General features: G+C 41.0%; 1 protein-coding gene and 1 long non-coding RNA gene across 2 annotated transcripts in view; both read left to right on the top strand.

The window, feature by feature from the left end:
- The window catches only part of LOC135702393 (uncharacterized), a 146725-nt gene that overhangs the window by 106510 nt on the left and 16173 nt on the right, over positions 1 to 24042 (top strand). The window lies entirely within an intron of this gene.
- LOC135702343 (serine-arginine protein 55-like) lies at positions 10969 to 11962 on the top strand. Its single transcript, XM_065223368.1, has one exon. It carries the CDS (start codon positions 11210 to 11212, stop codon positions 11930 to 11932), a length of 723 nt encoding a protein of 240 aa, XP_065079440.1. The 5' UTR covers positions 10969 to 11209; the 3' UTR covers positions 11933 to 11962.

Genomic DNA, 24042 nt, shown 5'->3' with positions numbered 1-24042 from the left:
AGCTGGTTTACGAGATACCGTAAGAAAAATTAGGAAAAGTGGGTCCCGGGTACCCCAAAACATGACATTCGAAAATCTCCCTAAGATCCAATAAGGGTCTTAGCGAGCTGAAACTCTGGTTGTAGGTAGAAACAAAATCCGAAATTTTTATATTTTTGAGTGAGGTTGGCCTCTGGGAGGGCTGATTTAAAATAAAGGTCTTACGTGGCGTGCCATAACTCGGGCCGTATTCAACCGATTTTTGATCCAATTACACAATTCAACGCGTAATTAACTTTTCTATCGACACTTTCCATGCGTCAAGTGACCAGTTGGTCATCCCTAGGTTCAATGGGCCACGTCAGAGGTTCTAGCTCTAGAACGATAAAAGTTTGTAAAGCCACCGAGGTATATGAACCGTGCAGAAAGAGTAGCGAGCTTTCCCTGAAATTATTCAGTACCTTCTATGCACATGTACCTAGAAGATGTTCAGGGAGAGGTAGAGGTAAGAGTTTTGACAATGCAGGCAAAATTTATACGAGGACATAATTCTGATGGAAATCTCCCCACTAGTCATGGGAAGTTTGCAACGCTCTTGAGAAGTCCAATGGGCTTTCCCGAGAATTCCAATCGATATCGCAAGCCGTATGAACTTCTGCTGGAAGTTCCAATCAGTTTGGTCTATTTTGGCTAGATCCATTCTATTTAGGCTAATCTATACATTTTGATGACTGTTAAACAATTTGATGGAATAGGATTTTTTTAAATTTCCGCAGGAGCTGTCCTGTCTTCGATTATTTGTTTTTAAATTAATATGAAATATGAATGCAGCCCACAAAGAAATCAAAGGAACTTGGCTGTCTTTGCAGTCTCAGTTCGAAATAAAAGCTGATAATGGAAAAAAAAGTCTTTCACATTGTCCATGTTGTCCCTATTCACTCAACGTGTCACAAAGATTATTCCATAGAGAAGTTATACTGGACACCTCACAGCATATTTGCGAAAAGATTTATTCAGATGTAAGTTATCGATTGAAATAAGCGATTAATTATCACTTATTGAATGAATTCCGAAGATTTAATTCTAGAAAATAATACATAAAAGTTCAAATTTACTTCATTTATGCTTTGGTTCAAATGAATCTGAAGCATGTTTGGTTTTAATTATGATCTGGCATAAACGTCATGCTATATCACGGCAGCGGACTGTGCGCACCTCCAGTTTATATCGATATTATCTCGCTATATCAAGTGATATAGAGCGGGGTATAAAACATGAATTTAGGGCTACGGGATGTCATGTCAGCCTAGCCCCTCACTTCGGCCTATCAAGCAAATAACTCATTAATTCGGCAAAAATACACAATAGTAATGAAAAACTAATACAACATCTGCTGTAAAGTTCTTCTTTCCTTTATTTAACGTCGGTCTCTGTTCCGCAATCTAGTGCCAATCACCGACGGACATCGATTGCCATCCATTGACGGCAATCGAATGTGCAGGAAGGCAGCTTCCACACCTGCGTAGGATATCGCTCCAAAAGAAGACGTGACCAGTGATTTTTATGTCTCTGAAAAATCCCACCGACCTCGGCTGGGATTGAACCCAGACCCATTGAGGTGAGAAAGCAGTCACGCTTACCACTACACCACCGGCGCTGGCCTGCTGTAAAATTGTAATCCGTATTGCTCTTTTTCAAAGGAAAGTTTAGCGAAATTTACTTGATTTTCGATTTCTAGGTGCCATGATCTTGCCGTATTATTGCACTAACAAAAGTCTACAGAGCTGTGGTCATCAAAAAACCTGATAATTTCATGAATCAATATCCCACTTTTCACTCTTACTACAAATATAAAAGATTTAACGCTTTTAGCGCTTTATAACTATGAACCGAACATTAGGGACGTAGTTTTGATGCTTGTTCCTAATTATGGCCTACGAACTTTATTTGATAATTTTGTTTTGGTATTGGTGAAACCATTCGCGTAGACGATGACTCTGCAACTCCATAAGCAAATGTCTAATTTCGTGAAACATAGCGGATCGTTTCCTATCCTTTCACTCCACTAAAAAATCCCGCAGGCAAAATGTTAATCTTTGCGTGAAAGGAGGGGTCAACACGGTACACACGCTATTTCTAAACAACCAAAATTTGAGAAGGATCTACTCATATTCGTCAAAATTAGGGTATCCCAAATTGAGTAAGCAAAGTTTAGACTAAGGGAGCATCCATAAATGACGTAGCATATTTTTGATCAATTTTAGACCCCTCCTCCCCCCCTCGTAGCGTATTTGGCTATATCCAATACATGGCCGGTCACAAATTCTGAAACCCCCACCTCTCCCCTCAAATGCTACGTCATTTATGCATCTTCCCTAACAAGATGACGAATGGAAAACATCGACCTGAATCCGAATGATGTTGTTCATTTGTCATCTTGTCAGTTGCAACTTTGTTTGCTCAATTTTCGATAGCCCTACTTTTGACGGATATGAGTAGATCCTACTCAAATTTGGATTGTTTTGAAATAGCGTACAGTCAATCTGACTCATATTTGAGTACCAATCACTCAAACTCGCAAAAGCGTAGATCACTCGTAGAATGAGTAAATTTTTATCAAATATAGCTGAGTGTGTCCAGTCTTGCTCGGGATTCAATATTAGCTTGAGTTTATGCGCTGATTTAAAAAAAAAAATGCTATATTGTACGTAGCCCCCCCCCCCTATTATCTAAGGGGCTACCCCCTATGATTATCTCCTTATACCCCCACACTCGCCCCCACATGCCTAATTTGGTTCCATTTGCTTGATTAGTTCTATCGGAGGCGAACCAGCCTAAGGCTGAAAGCCTCCTAAATAAAGCTAAATTAATTAATTGATTAGTTCTCGAGTTATGCAGAAATTTCTGTTTCATTTGTATGGGAGCCCCCCCCCCTTAAAGAAGGGGGAGGGGTCTCGAACCATCATAAGAACCTTCCACGGCCCCAAAAACCCATGTATACAAATGTTCACGCCAATCGGTTCAGTAGTTTCCGAGTCTATAAGGGTCAGACAGACAGACAGACAGACAGACAGAAATTCATTTTTATATATATAGAAGAAGAAGATAGAAGATGATTACATTTCACTCATATTTGATAACATTTAATCATATATGAGTGACATTTACTAATTCTAACAGTGACTTACGGTTTTGCGAATTTGAGTGATCGGGATTCAAATATGAGTCATAATCATTTACCGTATGGGGCCTTCGAAAAACTATCAAGCCAGACAATGCATTAGATCCTAAGTAACATTGATCGATTCTCCTCGTCCACATTCTTTTTCGTTAATATCTTGGCTACAAATCCGTTTCTTGCCGTGTTTGCTGTATTATATGTTGATATTAGCTTCTTTTATCGACCTATGTGTTGAAAATAGCTGGACGTTTCTATACATTGCGTTGGGGATGCAAAGAGAAAATCTACTAAGAGAATCTGACAATGTTACTTAAGAGCTAATGCATTGTTCGGCTCGCTATCAGTTGACTTGACAGTTCGTTATATTTGTGGTCGTGATATGATCTATTTGTCTCGTGATTTATGTTATCAGGATCAATGGAAAACACTATCTCTTTCATCCTCATCAGTTCTTACGCGAGAAGTTAAAGTGACGTCAACAATGTGGTTACGTATGAATGGAGGAGTAAACCGAGGTCGATGTGCGGTATAAGAGGTCAGGAGAAAGGAAACTAGTGGACTCTTTCGTACTCGCGTCTTCTTATGCAGCAACAGACGTGACGTCACGTCTGCTGTTGCATAAGAACACCGTCAGAATGAAAGAGTCCACTAGTTTCCTTTATCCTCACCTCTTTTACCGCACATCGAACCGAGGTGCGTCTTCGATAGTACGAAGTTGCATCCATTTATAGAGCTAATTTGAGTATAGTATACCGACATTATATCCCCGTACCTGTAGAGTTTTCATGTTAATCAATATCCAAATAATGAGAATATCTAAGATTACATGTTCACAGTGAAATATCGACTGCAGCTCAACCATTACATAAGATACGGCATAAAATGTAATTGAATCCTTCATATTAAACCGAGGTTAAGGACATATACCCTATTTGGAACAAATAAACAGTTAAACAAACAATTTTCTGGAGCATATTCTACATTTTGTTTGGATTTAAAAAAAAAATCTGTGAATTAATCAATCTTCAAGATTTCGGAACCCACCCAGCTTTTTAAATTTTTTGAACTTAGTTTAATTTTCACGATTCAGGATCTTGGAAAAATGTGATAAATTGCATTTAAAGGACTTGGCCTGATTTTAAAATGTCTTTGACTTCTTGGACCTATTTGCAAGATTTCTAAACTGATCTGACTTTTCAATTGTCTGGGTCGGTACCCATGCTTTCAAGCTCTCGGGACTTAGATCAATCTGAGATCTTTTAAAAGTATATAATTATTATGCTTATATCCCAGCTTTGTACAAGGTATGATTCCCATATTTCCGAGAACTTAATATTTTAGAATCTACAGTTGCATCACACAATACAATAACCGTTTCTCTTTTTTTTATTTCAGGTAGGCTGAATATCTAAAATAAGCGTAAGGCAATTTCTGAGTAAGTTGTTTAACAGATGTAAACATTTTGTGAGCATTTCAAGCTGAACATTGCATTAGGTCCTAAGTAACATTTACAGATTCTCTTCGTCGACTTTCTCTTTGTATCCCCACGGCCATGTAAAGACATTCCCAGGTATTTTCAGCACACATATCGATAAAAGAAGCTTTTATCTAGTATCTAATACAACAAACACAACAAGAAACGGTTATGTGTTCAAGTTATTACCGAAAGAGAAAGTCGACGAAGAGAATCGAAGAATGTTACTTAGGACCTAATGCAATGTTCAGCTTGATTTTTATTAAGAAACCCTTTACCTGACACTGCAGTGGTGCATTGCTCTTTCGGGACTTTTTGATTACATTTTATTATATGTAGAATGCTAACGTAAAATCCAGTTGAATTTTCTGTAAACCCATTGTTAAAGTGATAGTTTAATACTATCAATCTCCCTATCAAAATGCAAAATTTCCGCACCGTAGAGCCACACTCTGTGTTGTCACTGAAGGCGCACTCGAGAGTGCTCTCAAGTGCACCTTCAGTGAAAACACAGAGTGTATGTTTATGTGTGTATTTTGATAGGGATATAATAGCACTATTCTGTCTATAGTGATGGGTCGACTGAACATTCAATTGAAATTAATATATGCATTCCGACCTAAAAAGTAATGAAAAAGTCCCAGAAGAGCGATCCATCCCTGCCTGACAGTGTTATATGATTGATCATACAGATTGAATTACCTTCAACAATTAATATCCTATATAACAAAGCATATTACGCTCTGCCTCAAAATTCACTTTCAAGCATAGCCAAACTCTGTTGACAGGGTTTCCCATTTATGAGCCGTGAACATTTTGATGAATGAGTTTCCCCTTCCGTAGCCATAACAAATTCACACCGCTACTGTTGACTCGAAAACAAGCCTTGATTAACACCTACTCCCTACGAAAACCATGAACCTAACCCTTTGTAAAAATGTTTTAGCTGAGATAACCCACGTTTTCTCGGTTGGCCACAACCTGCCTACCAACCAAAGCGCGGTTAAACTGCTGATGATGCGCGCTAAGGAGAAGCTTAGAAGCCGTCGTCTCCGGCACAAACAAATAAATCTTCCGCCCGTGTAGACAAACAGTCGTTAAAACAGCCGCTCGTCCGTTCACATACTCCTCATCAAAAATCCCTGGAACGAGGCAACATTTTCGCCAAAAACGACAATCTTTCCTAGAGCTTGAGATCGTTACTCGACTTGACTGGGTAAACAATCTCGGGCTAGCGAAACCGCAACCGCCGACCGCACAAAGGACAGCCTTATTACATTGACGCTTCCTCGGGCCTCCCTCTTCCGCATAACTTAATTGTTAAGGAACGAAAATCCCCTCAGACCACCACCTTATCACGCACAAGCACTAAACTAGCCCAAGGATGTGCCTGTGACAGCCTGCACTATCATTCCAACAAACGCCACACACACACATCCTGCCAAAAGTCTCGGTCCGGCTGACTACAACTTTACACAAGAGCAATCGTCCCACATGCGGAAGAACAAACTACTGCCATCCAAGCTACCGCCATTATCACTTTACAACGATGACGACGGAGGCGCGACTTGGTTGTTTGTCTTGCCGTCCCGCGAGCCTCCTTCGTTTGCAGTAGAGTCATATTGGTACCTACGTAATAGTTTACATTTACAACGGTCGCTCGTTTGCCCACCGCACACTCTCGACCTGCATCATTGCACTATAGTCCAAGTGCGAGTCCTCTGGAATGGGGAGGGAAAGCGAAATTACTCCGGTCGGAAACATAAACAGAACGTAATTAGATCACTTGAAACTTGCTCTCCGGTTTTCCGGGAAGTGGATCGAAGCGAGAGGGTTCACCAGGGCCACTCTGATGAATTGTAACTTGATGGATGTTGAACGGTGTGTGTTTACATCCTGTTGATTGTTGGCACTTTGGGTGAGTGGTTTCAATTTAATTTGGTGGTTAAATTTTTGCTAGGTGCACTAAGTGAAGAAAGTTTCCGAACTTAATTGGGAGAGTAAAAGTAAACAGATGGTTTAAGGGAGTCATATTGTGGGTTCATGCCAAAACTGGTGGAGTAGGGAGTCGTTCAACTTCAATTTTTAAATAAGGAATACAGTTTATATTGGTCAACGGAAAATTGTTTTAAATAAATATGTGGCAGATATATGTTTAAACGATCTTTGTGAACGATAACTAAAATCATATTCTCCGATATTAATCCGCAGAATGAAGGAATCTTTCAAATTTTGAAACCAATTGGGAGAAATATTTCAAGAAATAAATTATATTCTATAGAAGCACAAGAGAGTGTTCCAAAAGTAATATTTGATATATATTTTTTGAAATAGTATAACAGATATTCTGTGAATCAGAAATGTGTGACAGAGAAGACACACGAGTCAAAGACTAGGGAGGAAAACGGATTCGAAACTCAAATGTGATTCTCTAAATACATTCGTAGACCATAGCACATAACATATGTGGAACTTCATGCAAAACTGCTGACTAAAAGTTGACCCCTTTTTTGTGTTTCCTCAGTGGTATAACTGGTATAGTTGGACATCGATCTGTCAAAATTAAATTTTCGTGATTTGACACTAAGTCTTCATATGGGCAAATGTAGGAAACTTAAGCAATGGTTTCTTTCGTAAATATCTTGTAATTCAAAGTCAATCCATGTAACCCAGCAATTCTATAAGCTATGGGGACTTTCCCTACACACAAGCATACTTGAGCGAGTTTTCATTCTCAGGCAATTCGTGAAAAGTCAGTGTGTACGTTTGTGAAATTGGCCCTTACGAAAGAAAACCATATATTTGGTTGCATGCTCAGTGCACGCTGTTTGAAAACTACCCAAATTCGAGTAAAACTGAAATTGTCAAAACTGAATCGATCAAAAAATGGGTCAACTATGTTGGGAGTGACAGGTTAACAATTGAACAACGTCGGTCGGATCCATGCCAATGTTGCTCATGTGTCAGCTTGTCACTCCCAACATAGTTTACCCATTTTTTAGTAGGTTCAGTTGTAATCGATCTGGGAGGATTCTACCCAAATTTGAGTAGTTTTGAAATAACGTGTAAGTATTGACGTTGACGGTGGCTTTTTAACTCTTTACTCCTATATCCTTCACTCGACCATGGTACCAGCGAGCCACCGTCTCTTCATGCAAATATTAAGGTGTTTCGCTGTGAGATCCTTATTCTCGTAGCCACTTCGAAACTTTAAGTGAACAAATATCAGCTTCTACGATACCTACCACAATGAAACTGTTACTCCACGTTTGCTGTACGGCAGAATATATGAAGTAGCAATTTCAGGTGAAATTGGGCATTCATTTGGGTATTACAGGTATCGATAAGCGCTCGATTTCGTTTGTCATCCTTCTTGCAAAATTCTTGTGAATGGAAAGATGCAAGGTCAGCTCAAAACACTGCATATTTTCCACAATATCAAGAGATGTATGACTGTTTTACGTATTAATTCCAAGAAGAAGAAGAAGTTCCACTACAGCTATCAAATGAACAAGGCTTGAAAGAATCGCCAGCAAATATACTTCAATTTCTCAATGCACACTATGTTTTTTTTTTCAGTATTCAGCTATTCAGCTTCTTAAGATTTTCAATATTTATATATAAACCAGGACACTTGTTGTAAAATGTTGCTGCTTGAAACTCTATTTATCACACTCCTAATTTGTGCGGTCGTATTTCTTTTCCTACGTTATGAAATGAATTCAAAGTTTGATGTTATTGGTTCCGACAAAAAAATAAAAAAAAATATGGGAAAAATGGTGCATACATTTGTTATCTACGTTTATCATTGAGAAAGCAAATGGGAAAAAAAATACCCACGCAAATTTAAAGAAATATACAAGTATTCGCTTAGAGTTTCTCAAATTTTTGGTCATAATTACAGAAAAGCAATACGTATCGCATTCAAAATTGAATTGTAAACAGACAGCTTAAAATTACGTTTTTTAGGTGGCAGGTCATCGCTTAAAACATCTTCGAAAAATGTTTCCTTTTTATGCAAACGATAATTCATAATTAAAAATAAAGCTATATAATTATAAATAAAGAACGTAAGTTATTATGGCAATACAAAGACATGAGTTCAAGAGCGCTAAGAAGACATAGCATTATAAACCACGTTAGAAATATTTTATTAGAATTGACTGCCCCCTTGATTTCCTTTCTCAATTTACAGCTGGTATAATCAGTTTGACAGATCGATGTCCTACTATACCACTTGAAATCACTGAAATGGGGTCGACTTTTTATGATCGAGTTCCACATATGTTATGTGACCATAGGTTGTATACTTGGCTATACACTTGTGTACTGAATGGAAATTGTGGGTTTGAATCTCACCAGAGCCCTTAGATGTTTTCGCAAATTTTCTCACACACGCACGTGTTTTACCGATGCTTACCTCTCAGTATCTTCTACCTTTCTCATAAAATAAATTCTAGAATTTATTTTAAGAGGCTCCTCCAGAGCGGCGCCGGTGGTGTAGTGGTAAGCGTGATTACCTCTCATCCCAGCAGGCCTGGGTTCAATCCCAGTCGGCGCCGCCGGGATGTTCTGAGGCATAACATCTCTGATCACGCCTTTCTTCGGAAGGAAAGTAAAGCCGTTGGTCCCCGGTTCATGAGTTGATGGGTCGATAGGTAGGGTCCAGGTGTGGGAGCTGCCTTCCTGGCACGTCGGTAGCATTGGTGCTCAGCACAGAAAACAAGATCGACGGAAAACAAATCATACACACTTAAACAGAGACCCTGAGTTCGGTAAAAAAAAATTACCGTCTTAGATCGGTAATGCTAAAAATTACAGATATTTCGGTATTTTCTCGCTTTATTGCTGAAAACTGTAAGTGAAATGACCGAATTTCGGTAATTTTATTTTAATTTACCGAAAACGGTAAACATTTTTACCGGCAGGTCTGTAAATAAGCTTCATCACTGACTTCGGTGAAATATTTTACTGAAGTTTCAGTAATCAAAGCGTTCCATTACTGAGTTCGGTAACGGTCTAGGTAAACGTCAAATCCACCATATTGTTATTTTCGATCGACATTAAAGGCGTTAATCTTCTTCCAATGCTTCCTTGTTATCAGTGTAGCGCCGAATCTTTCCGACAAAAACTTAAGTTTTCAGATCGTCGCCAACGGTTTTGTTCATTGGTGGTGCAATTTGCAACACTAACTTATTGATCACGACTGCAGCCAAATTTTTGCATGGGTTGCAGTGACCGCCACCTTGAAACAATACTAAAGCAAATAGCAGTTGAGTCGGTGACCTTTTTAAAAAATTACAGATCTCTCGGTAATTTCCGATTTGCATATCGTACTCAAAATTACAGTTCTCCGGTAAAGTCGACTACAAATCAAGCAATGCACATCGGTAAACGTTACCGATCTTTCGGTAAATTTGACAGCTAATTTTGCTGATCCAGTTTACAGATTTTTCGGTAATGTTCTCGATTACCGAAAACATTACCGACCGTTCAGCTGTTGAGAAATCGGTAAATGAATTACCGAAGTCGGTGATTTTTTCTAAGTGTGTAGGAAAAAAAATTGACATGAAGGAATATCGATGAATGATTAAACATTTCCTATTAAAAACTAATTTTATTCGCTATTCCGCTATATAAAAAAATGTCCAGCTTTCGCACACTAACCGACACATGAATGCACCACCACCATGAATATTGTTCACTTCCGGGCTGCAAAAGATGCGATGGTAATAACAGATTAGTCCACCTCCAACTGCCCCAATGTTACACTGTGACGCATACACATGTTGGCCTGCGAGCAGATTCGAGTACGCAAACATCACCCAGTCACCTTCCTCCTTTCGGGTGATCACCCCAAAATGCAAAACAACACTTTATTCGTGACGACGTTGGCCTCCGCTAGGAACAGGAAGGCAGGACCTCCGTTCGTCCGTCCGTCGTTCGTTGTTTTACATGTTACAACTACCGTGCACGGCGGAAGTTGTGCAGCACTCAACAATGCAGGTCGAGACCGAAAAATAAAACAAAAATTAATGTGGAACACAACTGCTGCACTTGTAAAATGCTAAAATCAAACCGGTAGCTGCATCGTTCCCGTTACAAGGTGTAACCCACATGAGAGGGCTTTAGTGAGTGCAGCAAAAAGCGAGACGGTAAGGATAATAAATTTAACGTCGAGGGATGTATCTTTGGCGCCGTTCCCGGAATGATACGGGTCAGGTTTTTGTTTTTGCAGAGTAACTAAATGGATAAATGTGTGGTTAGCTAAATTACTGTTTTTCATTCGGAAGGTTGGCGCTAATTTGCTACATCAGTCAGAAATAAGCTGACATTGAGTTTTGAGAATTTTCTAGATTAAGGTCGGCTACGTGAAACGTTTGCCAAAACTTTCCACTGCTAACTGGGCTACCTGGTTACTTGTACCTGAGCGGAGGGCAAATTCTTGGTTAGGTAGGTTTAAGTCATGCATGGTACCTGTCTGCAATACATATTGGTGCTTTCCTAAACACTAGGCAATCAGAAGCGATCGAGTGTCAGTTCAGTTAACCTCAAGAGGAAAGTGCAAAACCGATATGGGAACGCGAGTCTACGTAGGAAAACTACCGAGTGACGTTCGGGAGCGAGACGTGGAACGGTTCTTCAAAGGATTCGGCAGAATAAACGACATTCTGCTGAGGAAAGGCTACGGATTTGTGGAGTTTGATGACCATCGGGACGCAGAGGATGCAATCTACGAGTTGAACGGGGAGAAGCTTCTGGGACAACGAGTTGTTATCGAATCATCCAGGAAGCCCCAGCGCCAGACGCGTAGAGGCGATTCGCGGTACCGTTCGCCAACTAGGACGAGGCATCGTGTGATCGTGGAGAACGTCTCTTCCCGAATCAATTGGCGTGATCTGAAGGACTACATGCGAAGAGCAGGAGAGGTCACCTTTGCGGACGCCCACAGGGATCGACAGTATGAAGGCGTGGTGGAATTTGCTAGCAGGTATGAAATGAAGCGAGCCATCAAAATGTTGGATGATACGGAACTGAACGGAAGATTTATTCGGTTGGTAGAGGAACGTAGGAGTAGCAGTCGCAGTTCAAGGTCCCGGTCGTGCTCCGGTTCTCGCAGCCAATCTCGATCGGTGGAGAGCTACCGTCGTTCCAGGTCACGATCGCCTTCGGATAGTCGCAGTCGAACAAGATCCCGGTCCCGCTCTTCGAGTCGAAGCTATCGATCGCGAAAATCAAGTGAACGATCGGCGAACCGTTCGCGGTATGTTTCAACGAAGCGCCGCGGTGAAGAGTAGTGATACTTTTAATTTTATGTGTGATTTAAATTTTTTATAGTATTTGTAGTGTAGTAATTTTCAATAAATTTCAGAAATGTGTACAAATATTCATTGGATTTTTTGCGGGGTTAGCAACATTCCGTGAATCGATCAAGAACTACCCACTTCTATTGACAATTGGATGTCCTGTAACAATCTACAGACGACGCACACGTTAAATCCATTATCTAAATTCAATCAATTTTCCCTCGAAAAAAAAAACCTTGTCTCGCCACATTCACGTTTATGTTATATTTACCGTCCCGTAAATGGGCCAACCAAAACACAACTTTCGATCGTGAAAGGATGCCATTGCGGCACGTTGCTGTCTGACTCTTTCTCCTCGCAAGCCTCTCCTCACTCAGCGGTTCTACCTCGTAGAACCACCATCAACCTTTATTGACTGAGTCCGCATTTGGGTGGCACCCTTTCCTACCTACATATATGTTGATTGAAAGGCAGCTTCAGCTGTTCGCCCCATCCCCACGCGCTGATATTATGTGTGAATGGAGCCACATGTGGGTGTGCCGACTAGCTTGTCTTCCTCGAAGCCAAAAGTGAAATTCCAACAAACTCAAAGAGGTCAAAATTGGATTGCGAAACAGGGTTTTCCCCAATTTCCTATTCGCATGCCGAGCGGGCTCCTTTCCGTCCATACCAGGAAATAGGACACCTGTTATAGGGTTGCTCTTGGGGTTAGTGTAAATGTTGCAGAGTAGTAGTTCAATCCGAAAAAAGCAATCATCCCTAACAGTAGCCGGAACAGACAGCGGCGACCATCATCAGCCGAGGCGCACAGGCATTCGCAGTCAGTCAGTTGGGTTTTATCGGGTTTTCGGGGGTACAATACAAAGCAAATCGGAAGCAAGTGCCTTTTATGCGATTTTCTCCTCCCACACACACATGGTGGCAGGGGGGGGCTTACTGCTATTATCACGAAACGTTTAGATTATTTCGACAAACGCGAATCGTGAGGTTGATTTCCCGGGTAAGAGGCGTGAATTGCTACATGCATGGTCGCACTTTTACATATACATACATTCCGCGGTGGCTTTGCAGTTTTGCAGAACGAAGCGTGAGCAGGTTTTGATTTTGGCCGTTTGATTTATGACTGTTTAGATTTGATTTGAGGGATTTGTGGAAGTTTGGTGAGTTTGGACGTGCCCGAACTCTAGAACAGTGACGAATGGAAGCACGTTCGCGGCTTCGGATGGGTTTCTGTTTGTACGTAGGTAGTTCACACAGATTTGTGTTGGACTATAAACACCTGAATCAATCCACCTGTGTGGAACCTCGAATTGTGTAGAAGTTCATAGAAATTTGTCGAAATTCATTGAACTTTGTGGAAATGTAGTTCTTTGATGTTCAGGAATTTTTCTTTAACTTCAGGAACTACGTAGAAATCCTGGAAAATTTGTAAATCTCCATAGGAAGTTAAGGTAACAATGTGTAATTTCAGGGACCTTCTAATATTTTCAGGGCATTTTTTTAGGCTCCATGATCTCGGGATAGTTCAGTGAAATCCGTGCAGGTTCAGAAAATTTCTTGCTTAGTACTTCGTGAAAAAATAGCGGGAAGTGCAACAAACTTTCTAGAAGTTTTGAGAATTGCGTAAAACTTCATAGAAAGGGAATTTTGAAAAAGTTCTGGGAATTTGGTAGATCTAAAAATATGTAAATGTTAAGAAAATTTATAAGAACTTCAGAGATCTTCCATTTAGATTAGAGCACTTCGCCGTAGTTTGTCAGAGAACTTACTTCAAAAAAGCCCAATGAAGTTCCTGGAAGTCTTGGGAATTTTGATTTTTTTTCTCCTTGATTTGTTTTCCGTCGATCTTGTTTTCCGTACTGAGTACCAATGCTGCCGACGCGCCAAAGAGGCAGCTCCCATACCTTGACCCTACCTATCGATCTAACAACTTATAGACCGGGACCAACGGCTTTACTTCCTAGGCGTGATCAGAGATTTTATGGCTCAGAAAATCCTGGCGGTGCCGACTGGGATTGAACCAAGGCCTTTTGGGGTAAGAGGCAATCACGCTTAACACTACACCACCGGCGCCGCTTCCTGTGACATTTGTAGAAAATGCTGTATTTCTTTCCAGAAGTTCGGTGATTGACAGCAAGAAGTATTCAAAACATCTCCAGGTGGATGAAGGTATCAGTGAAGTTCAGGATATTTTTTCCAGACTTATGGTTGATCAAATATTATTCTGAAGATCTAAAACTGTTCAAAAACACAACGTAAATACGTCTCTCGAATATTTCTCCGTTGATAAGGAAGTTTTCAAAAGATCTCCAGCAAATTGAATATTTCAGTAAAGTGCAGATATTGATTTCAGAGCATTATATAGGGAAAATGGCTCTAATTTTGGCCTATGGATCTAAAGTTCAGCCCATCGCTAAAAATCTGCTACTAATCAATTTTATCTAGATGAACGCGTCATTGGGACGGTACTAATGGATATTGAAAATTTGAAAATTTAGCCGATTGCTGAATTTATTTATGGGCCCAAATTAGGGGCATTAAGGCCGACATTACATCCATTCCCCCTATATACATCATTCATAATTACACAGTTTAAAAAAGTAGCGTAAATTTCTGTTCAATATTATGCACATAAAAGGAGCGTAATATTTCATATCAGTTTACATTAAATATCATTTTTCAAATATCAGAAAAAAGCCACTTTTGTAAGCAAGCTCTTTTGCAAGTTGCTAGCTTGTGGAAAAAGAAATACAAGTTTACACGCATGGATGTTTATATCATCAGTAACATTTAGATTTTCTTCTGTATAACATCAAGAAGGATATTCAGTTCCACTCGAAAGAGTTAAGAGTGTGGTAGTAGTGTGGTGCATCGACTTCAGTTTTGCTTTGTTCGATACGGTAGCTGCAATTTCCAAACCTACGACTGGATGTCTTTCTTCAGATAACAACTTAAGTGCGGTAAAAATCGATAGAACTGTTTCAAACACATCGTCGGTAGTTGAGCGTGTCGGTGATCATCTCTTTTTGCCAGTGATGGCGTGGGCGGGGGGCTGGGGTATATTTTTATTTGAAATTTATCATGAAAGTCATCTTCTAGAGACTTTTAAAACTCTTTAAGACGATTGTTTTATTGCTGGATTTATTGCCTGTATATCTTCTAATAAAAAAGGTATAACCAAATAAAATAAAAAATATGAATAACTTCAAATTGATTTTATAACATACCTCCAATTGTTTCATATTATTGAGAATAACATACCGTTCCGATTCAAATTTCGGACGATTCAAATTTCGGACACTTTCATTTTTAATTAAATATTACATCCAGTTAGAAACAAAGTAATAATGTTAGATGATCGTGGAGGGCACCAGTCAAAAAAATTTAAAATTTACAAGACATGTGGATCATATTCGACCGAGATAATCAACTTTTAAAAGTGTCCGAAATTCGAGTTTAAGTGTCCGAAATTTGAATCGGCATGGTACGTCCTTTCAAATGTCGGAAAAAAAAATTTTTTTTTTGTTTGTCCCAACCAGAGATATTAGCATTTGAAAAGTGCATATTTTTAGTATAAAAACGTCAATAACTCTAGATCGACGAAAGATATTGACAACTTTTGTGCAGCAAAAATTTGCGCCTTCTTAAGATCTAAAAGTTATTTGAAGACACCTTTGCTGAGAAATTGGAAATAAGAAAACTAGAGCAAAACAACTGTTTTTTAAGAGCCACCCTAGCTCAATTCAAGGAAATTGCTCTAAATCGGCCAATTTAAGAGATATAAAAAAGTTATATCCAACAAAGTTGCTTGAAATTAGCTCAGCTATAACTTTGCCGAAAAATGTGTACCTTAATTTATTCAAACAAAAAAGTTAGATTTTTGATTTTAATGATAATAGGAACCACCCTAGAATTCATTGTCATAAAAATGAGGGCCTAACTATAAGGAACAACTTTGTAGAAGAGACTTTTAGTCTAAAGTTTCAATTTCAGACTCAAAACATATCATTCTACCTACATTTGCATTCTGGGCCACTGTGCAGTGTCACCAATTGGTCCGAGATGCCAAACGATCCAGTTGGACGGACTTCCTCGAAAGTATAAATGCCTCACAGTCTTCGGCGAAGCTCTGGGGTAAGGTCAACGCCCTCAGTGGCAAGCGCCGTACGGCCACACTGCATATACAGGTAGACGACACTGCAGTCTCCGACCCCGCAATCGTTGCAGATATGCTTGGCAACTATTTCGTTGACCTCTCTGCGATTTCCAAGTACGAGATGACCTTTCAACGGCTAGCAAACCCTTCAACTTCGTCCGTAAGCAGCTTTCGAGTTTCTTAGGACACGATCAACCTGAGGATCAACCACGATTTCTCCTGGCAGGAGCTTCAGTTCACGGTTAGTAGTAGCAACGGGAAATCAGCCGGCCCAGACGAGATTGGCTACCCGTTGCTCAAGAACCTGCCTACCCCGGGTTAAGTAAAAATGCTGGAACTCTTCAACCAGCTTTGGCAGACAGACTCGTATCCAGAGCATTGAAGGGAGAGCTTGGTTGTCTCCATCTCCAAAGCAAACGAGCCGACACAGGACGTGGCGAAGTTCTGACCCATTGCGCTCACCTGCTGAAGCAGTTTCTCGAGTCTGGCGGCCCTTCAAGACCATCGCCAACACGCATTCCGGCAAGGCCACGGTACATCCACGTATTTTGCGACACTAGGAGAGCTCCTCAAGGATGCCAAGGATAATGGTCTCCATACGGAGTTGGATTCCCTGGACGCCCGTGGTACTGAAGCAACTCGTGAGTTGGGACCTTAGCGGCCATATCATCTATTTCGTCCAAAATTTCCTGACTGGCAGATCCTTCCGAGTTTCGGTAGGTTATACCAAATTCCGCACTTTCTGCGAGGAAACTGGCGCTCCCCAAGTGATCGCTGTCACTTTATTCCTGGAAGGCATGAACAGTGTCTTTGAGCGTTTACCAGCGAACATCTACATTTTCGTGTACGCAGACGAAGTGCTAATCGTAGCCACAGTCACGTTTTCCATTACCGACATCGGGTCTGCGGACCTTCCATCAAGAAGGGTAATCACGATATCCCATTGAAGAAAACTGTGAAACTACTGGGGGTTGTCATTGACCGGTCACTGAGTTTTGGCCAGCACCTTCAAGGGGTCAAGGCCAGCTTTCGAAGCAGGATCAACCCCATCCGCACAATCTCCCATCCCCATCGGTCCAACAACAGAGAAGTACGTTTTCGAGTTGCCCGGGCCATCGTAGACAGCCGGCTGATATATGGACTCGAGCTGACCTGCATCGCCACCGACAAGGCAATTCAAATACTCGCTCCGGTGTACAATAGCTACACGCGCATCATCTACGGTCTCCTACCCTCGACGCCTGCCGATGCGAGCTGTGTTGAAGCCGGCACTCTCTCTTTCCGGTACCGTATCTACGCAAATACCGCCGGAAACGACAGAATCTGCCTCCTCAGCGAGGGGGACAGAGTTCTCCGTACAATCGCCAACGCAGAGCTCCCCGTAGTGGCCAAGATTTACTGGCACGGAGATAAGAGTTGGCAATCTCCCGCATCAAACATCGACAGCCGGATAAAGGAGAAGTTCAGAGCCGGGGACAATTCCGTAGCCCTTAGGAGATCGGTAGCAGAGCTGACCGGATTGTACCCAAATTACATGCATCGTTACACGGACGGGTCAAGATCGAGAGCTGGAGTCGGAATAGGAATCTCCGGTGACATTTCCCAACGAGCAGAAGTCTGCCAAAACAATGTTCGGTGTTCTCGGCAGAAGCAGCGGCTATTCATTCATGCCGTCATGGTTCCTGCGGATAGCCCAATCCTGATCCTGTCGGACTCCCACAGTGTTATTCAGGCCCTTTCGTTGGAGGGCATCCTGAAGGTTGCGCCACCAAACACTACCTACACATGGATTCCCGGACACTGCGGGATCCCAGGGAACATTGAGGCGGACAACTTAGCCCGGTCAGGCCCATCTGGTCCTCGGTACTCGCACAAGGTACCGTTACAGGACGTGAAGAGATGGATCACTTGCACAGTGCGGACAGCGTGGGCAACGGAATAGTCCAGTGCCAGACTTCCGTTTATTAAAAAAAAAATAAAGGTGACATCGGAAAGTGGACGGATCTTGCAAACCTGCGAGATCAGAGGATTGTTTCCAGACTCCAGAAGGGACACTCCCTAATCTCACGGGATTTCAGTGGAGGACCCTACAGGAAGACCTGTGAATTCTACCATATTCTTTCGACGGTGGAGCACGTGTCCACAATTCGAGCACCTTCGTTTCCTCCACGGTCTGCCTGCCAGCGTACGGGACACGCTAGCAGAGGTGCCCTCAACTCAAGCAGCTGTACGCTGGACGGGGCTTCAAGGACCTTCTATAGTGGACCTATGTTTTGGAGTGTACCCCATTAGGCATAAATACGTTAGGCATACGGACGTTAGGCATACGGACGCTAGGCATAATGGACGTTAGGCATAAAGTCATTAGGCATAATGGACGTTAGGCATAATATACGTTAGGCATAATGGACGTTAGGCATATAATACCTTGCTGCTGTGCAACTCTAGAAACCTGTTTCGAGCATGGTGAACAATGCTTAAATAAGGCTAAGCGTTGAATAAAAAATGATACAAGTTAAACAAGCATAGTTTCTTTAATAAGCACAGTATGGAATCCATTATTTATCATATCATAAGTGACGTAGCTACATATTTACTTAGATCCAAGATTAGTAGCGATAGCGGTTAAGTAATCTGGCAATGAAAACTCAGCATAGTTTTGAACTATAACTTGAAATAAAAAATCGCATCTAGAAATAAAAAAAATCACACATTTGATGTAATATATTCTTACACACATATTACAATTGTCAAAGAAGAAAAGGTTTTCCTCAAAGAACAGCTCATGAAATGAAGAAAGGTGAATTCTGTGATTTTTCATTCAATAACAAAAAGCAGCTAAGGTTGAATAAAATATGATGCAAAAGAACAGCTCATGAAATGAAGAATGGTGAATTCTGTGGTTTTTCATTCAATAACAAAAAAACATACCAGGTGCTGCTATACTTTTCAATACAATGGTTCTGTTTTTGTTGTCGGAGAGAGAAAAGGACAGTTGTTGTTATTAACATCGTCATGATTGTGCGCTGCTAAATTTGTCGATTTTTTATCACACGGGCTATCGTTATTCGTTTTTTTCCGTTCGGTATACCTGTAATATTGTACTGGTTGTTAGTGGAAAGTGCAGTTCGTTGCGATAATCATCTAATTAGAACATATTTTGTGTTGTGAAAACAGTGAAAAAGTTATCCAATCAGACACATTGTAGTGTATACTGTCTAGCATTGGGCGATCTTAAGAATCCAATTCCTCTTTGCGTATTAAAGCATCTCCACCGCTGTTTCTAAACCACTTTTGGAAACTGAGTCAGCATGACTTCCGGCTGTGACCAATGCGCTAAACCAGTTAAATGCGATGAAGAATCCGTCTCCTGCATGGCTTTTTTGCGACAGGATGATTAACCTAAAGTGCGGGTGCAGTTTCGAACGCCTTTGGATACGGTTGTGTTTTAAGTTTGTTCTCTGTTTTGTGCGTGCGTTCGCTCTCATAGTTTTCGGCTGCAATTGCCGGATTATCGCTGGCGCTCTACCTCCCGGACGTTTATACGTGTGTGATTGGTAGTTTTCTCACTTTCCGGGAAGTTTTAGAATAGAGAAAGAAAACGTGATTCAACATGTTTGCAAGCATCAGAAGAGATGTCACGATCTGCGTTGTTTGATTTTCTCCCGGACCAGAAATTAGTGGCATCGCGAGTGATAATTTTTAATTTCAGTTTATTTACGCCCTGCAAGGTGCGTGAAAGAGCTCGGCACATTCGGTGTTGATGTTGGCTCGCTTGTAACTTTTTTGGTTGTGTTTTCCAAAGAAATTGATCGAAATTGTACCAAAAGTGCTTCTGAACGTGTTTCGCAGTTGGGTGTGGTGAAATTCGTGAATTCGCGGTTTGTGGTCAGTGAAAATTCCGTGTCACAATTGCTCACCGAGTTTCCTTTTTTTGCCGTTTGATGACGACGGGTTTGCGAGAGAAAAATAAGCATCGGGAATTTGCTCCCGGATGTATTGATTTGGTGAGTACGTTCCAGTGAAAGATTGTTCTTATACATATCTCGATTGCATTTTTGAGGGGACGTTCGGAGAGCTTTGAGATTTAGGCGTTGTTGCATTTGCGGGCAGATGAGTTGGTCGCCGGTAAGGGCCAGCAAGTGTTGCCAGCAGATGAATCAAGAGGTATTCGAAACAAAATTGATAAGAAATGTCCATTCAAATCGATTTAATACAGTTGAACAAATTTAAAAACTATATACGTGCCAGATTAGGAAATAATATTTTTTTGAATCTGGAAGTGTGTTTATGATACCATTATCCATTTGATAAAGGTAGAGTAATCATGCGGGGCTTATTGTAAGTAAAAGTGACCTCGGAGTGGTCGTGAATTACTAGGCATTCTGAAATGGGTCACTGGAGCTGCAATAGAGCTAACACCTTCTAACTCCCGTACTAAACCTGCTTTAATTTAAGGGTAATAAAAAGCAGTTTTCTTCCATAATAACACTGCCAGACAGTGGGGGTTAGATTGTACACACAAACACACACAACGGTTCTGTTTTTGTTGTCATCAGAATGAAAACTAGCGGTACCGTCTGCTGATGATGTGATGTGAGCGATACTTCCATGAACAATGACGAGTTGCCGAAACAAACAAGGAACTGTGTCAAACGTACCATCTGTAACCCTTTGCCTGCCCAAGACGTCGCAAGTTTTCATGAGTTCCAAAAATTAAGGCTCTTTCATTATTGTCACCGAAGTCAGCAATCAATAGACGGTCCCCATTATCATCCTTCTGGAATTCATCGGGTAGATTATGCCTAACGTCCATTATGCCTAACGTCCGTATGCCTAACGACCGTATGCCTAACGTCGTGTACCCAGTGTTTTGTTATTGTTTTTTTTTTGTTCTTCTTAATTTGTATCTTTTTAGTCCTTCTTTTTCGTATGCTGTTTACTGTGTTATTGTACTAGCTGTTTATATTTTTAGCTAAGTAGATTATCAAAGGTAGAAGTAGCATGATACTCAAGCAATGTGGCTGGGGGACCTCTTTCTAAGGCTTCCCACCCTTTACGGAGATTAACTAGCCTACGGCTAAAAATCTCCAAAATAAAGAAAAAAATGTATAACATGTTGACTGAAACCGTTTCGCAGTCGAGATATTCAATTTTGTCGCGGTTTTGTCAACTTTTGAATACTGTGCAGCCCCAGAAATCATACATGAGAGACTCAAGCTCCATTTATTGAGTAGCTTTGCGCCATTATGTGGATTTATATTCCATTTGCTTTTATGCTGCAACCGCATGTGACTTTTGTTTAGTATAATATACATACCGGTAAACGGAATGGTTTTACGCAACTATACCTAATGCAGGTTATTTCTAATTAATGCAATCACCCTTTCAAACAGGAAAATTATAAGAAAAGGTGCTAATGCATTGACCAATATCTGGACGGAGTACATACAATGTAGCAAATGTAACGCAAACAAATCTATAGGAAACAAATGACCGGGGCATAAATTCCCTCGTTCGCCGGCAACGAACGGGTACGGTACAGGCGCTATGGTAAAGTCCCCCCAATAAAATACATCTCAGGCTCTTCCGCACCGTCACTCCCACTCAGCCAGCCTTCCGAGGAACGATCGAGAGTTTCGAAAAGCTTTTACGAAACGAAAGGCTCCCCTTTGGCCGGCGTGTAAAACGCTACACTTGTATTTTCTATTTGTTCCGTGTACACAAACATACACAAACACACACTCCGCGGCGAATGCACCGCGTGGACCGTACTGTAAATAGTTGGTAATGTTCAATTCTTTCCATTTTCGCTATAAATTTTATTGCCTGTATGCAAATAAATTTTAGTGGCGCAAAGCGCTCGTCTGCTGGCTGGCACCAATTGAAAAGTACGGCGGCGGAAAGAGGATCGAAATGGGGTGGTAACAGTGCAGCAGCAATAGCAAACATACACACACAATATAACATAGCACTTTAGTTTTATTCTAAATTTTACACAGCAGCGTAAAACGGTAGAAAAAGTGGTTCGAGAAAAAAAACCGCACACAACGACTCTGGACTCCATAGTTTCGGTTCAGGACAGGTTCAGCAGCTGTAGCCAACTCAAAATTGCATGTACCTACACTGGAAAAGCGAGCTGCTGCTGGGAAAATCCTGTTGTACAAATAGTGTGCCATCAGCCAAGCGCCACACACTTTTCGTCTAACTACCACCTACCTGAATCGGAACTGGAACTAAGGCTACAAAAGAGAAAAGTAGGCCTTCTAAAGCATACACAGAATTTTCCATTTTGCATTCCGTTGTTTGGCCACCGGTTCGCGCCGGTATTTGTATGCCTGGTGTGTTGCGTAGGTGTGTGCGACAATTATAGAGTCCAAAATAGCAAAAGCGAGTTTTGTATAATCCACCCATACCCAAACTGGCTTTGACAAAAAGAACCTTTCGGCAGGCAGTTTGGGCGATCGAACCAGAAAACATACATTCTTTAAATTCATATTCAATTCACCTTAGTTGCAATGAACGTCAACTAAGAGCTCAGAAGGTTGGAACTGAATAATAAACGAAATCGCTATAAGTTCAATTTGGGAATTTAGGAAAATATGGCGAAACATTAACAAGTTTCCCACCTTATAATTTATGATTGAGGAGTAAAGGGATGATTATGAAATATAGTGTCAATTAGCAACATACTTTGAAGCACTTCCACAGTTATTAATTGTGAGCTTTCGATGTCTTGACAAATGCATGAAATTGTATATCGTGCGGCAAGCTGACTAAATGTTTTTCAGAGTTGGTTGGAAATGCTATCTAACATGAAGCTTTAGTGTGATAATTTATTAGTTAGAGAATGGTCTTAGAAGAGGGTAGGTAGATAGTTCCGTTAGAGTAAGGCAGTATGGAAATTGAATAGAAGTCGAAAATGAGCGAAGGGCCATTAATGCGACAGTTTTTTGAAGATAGACGCACATCTTTTGCCTAACCCGTACGATGTACGCGGAGACTTGAAGTATGTCTCCAAGTCTACAGGCAAAAAATGTGCGTCCCTCTTTTGCTCATAAACTGACTGCGGCTGTGGAATAGTTCTAGCGACGTTTTCATCACTACCTAAAGCCCCACGTTGCGAGAGCATTTCCAATCGATGGTGTGTTATAATGCAATTCTTCTTTACCCAACTATTGTGTTGCTCCTCTCGTCATGACCAACTTGGTCATCTCAGAGAGAAGGCAGTAGGGTGGTTGTTGCGTGCTGTACCATCATCAGCATTGTTGACGGTTACTCCCGCCTTGAGTTGTTACATTCAAAGTGTTTTTATGTTACTTCATACGCGAAGTTAGCGATTTTCAGAGTTGGTTGGAAATGCTAACATGAAGCTTTAGTGTGATAATTTATTAGCTAGAGAATGATCTTTAGAAGAGGGTAGGTGGATAGTTCCGTTAGAGTACGGCAGTATGGAAATTGAATAGAAGTCGAAAATGAGCGAAGGGCCATTAATGCGACAGTACAACTAAATGATAGATCAATTTCATATCATCCTCTGTTCATCAACATCGCAGCGAATGTTAGAAGTTGGCCTTGCTGACGATGCAATGATTTTTTATATTTTTTATTCCGTGTTCTGTATATGCTTTCAACTACACAAACATCCTTGATTTTTATGTATAACATGAGAGAACAAGTATGCGAGGAAATGAACGCTTCTTCTTTGCTTTTAGCCTGTACATATTCCGAAGCATGGAGAGAGCAGTGGAGAAAGCACAGGTCTGATAACCGCCAACGTTCGTGGTTCGTGTCTCCCAGTCGTCAACTTTGTTTTTTCGGCATGATTAATTTCATTCACCAATACACTCTACATTTTTCTTTCTTCATTTTCTTGCATGGGATCGCTGCTCGGTATATCGCATCTTTAATTGGGCGATCTTGGATCGATTCTTGGTCCAAAATC

The sequence above is a fragment of the Ochlerotatus camptorhynchus genome, unplaced genomic scaffold (assembly GCF_037179485.1).
Source record: "Ochlerotatus camptorhynchus isolate MF236.1 unplaced genomic scaffold, CSIRO-AGI_Acam_v1.1 ptg000192l, whole genome shotgun sequence".
NCBI lineage: Eukaryota > Metazoa > Arthropoda > Insecta > Diptera > Culicidae > Ochlerotatus > Ochlerotatus camptorhynchus.
The sequence above is the reverse complement of the archived record's forward strand: the minus strand, read 5'-3'. Positions and strand labels throughout refer to the sequence as shown.

Coding starts and splice junctions, on each gene's coding strand:
- LOC135702343 (XM_065223368.1), top strand. CDS start 11,210: ATGGGAACGCGAGTCTACGTAGGAAAACTACCGAGTGACGTTCGGGAG.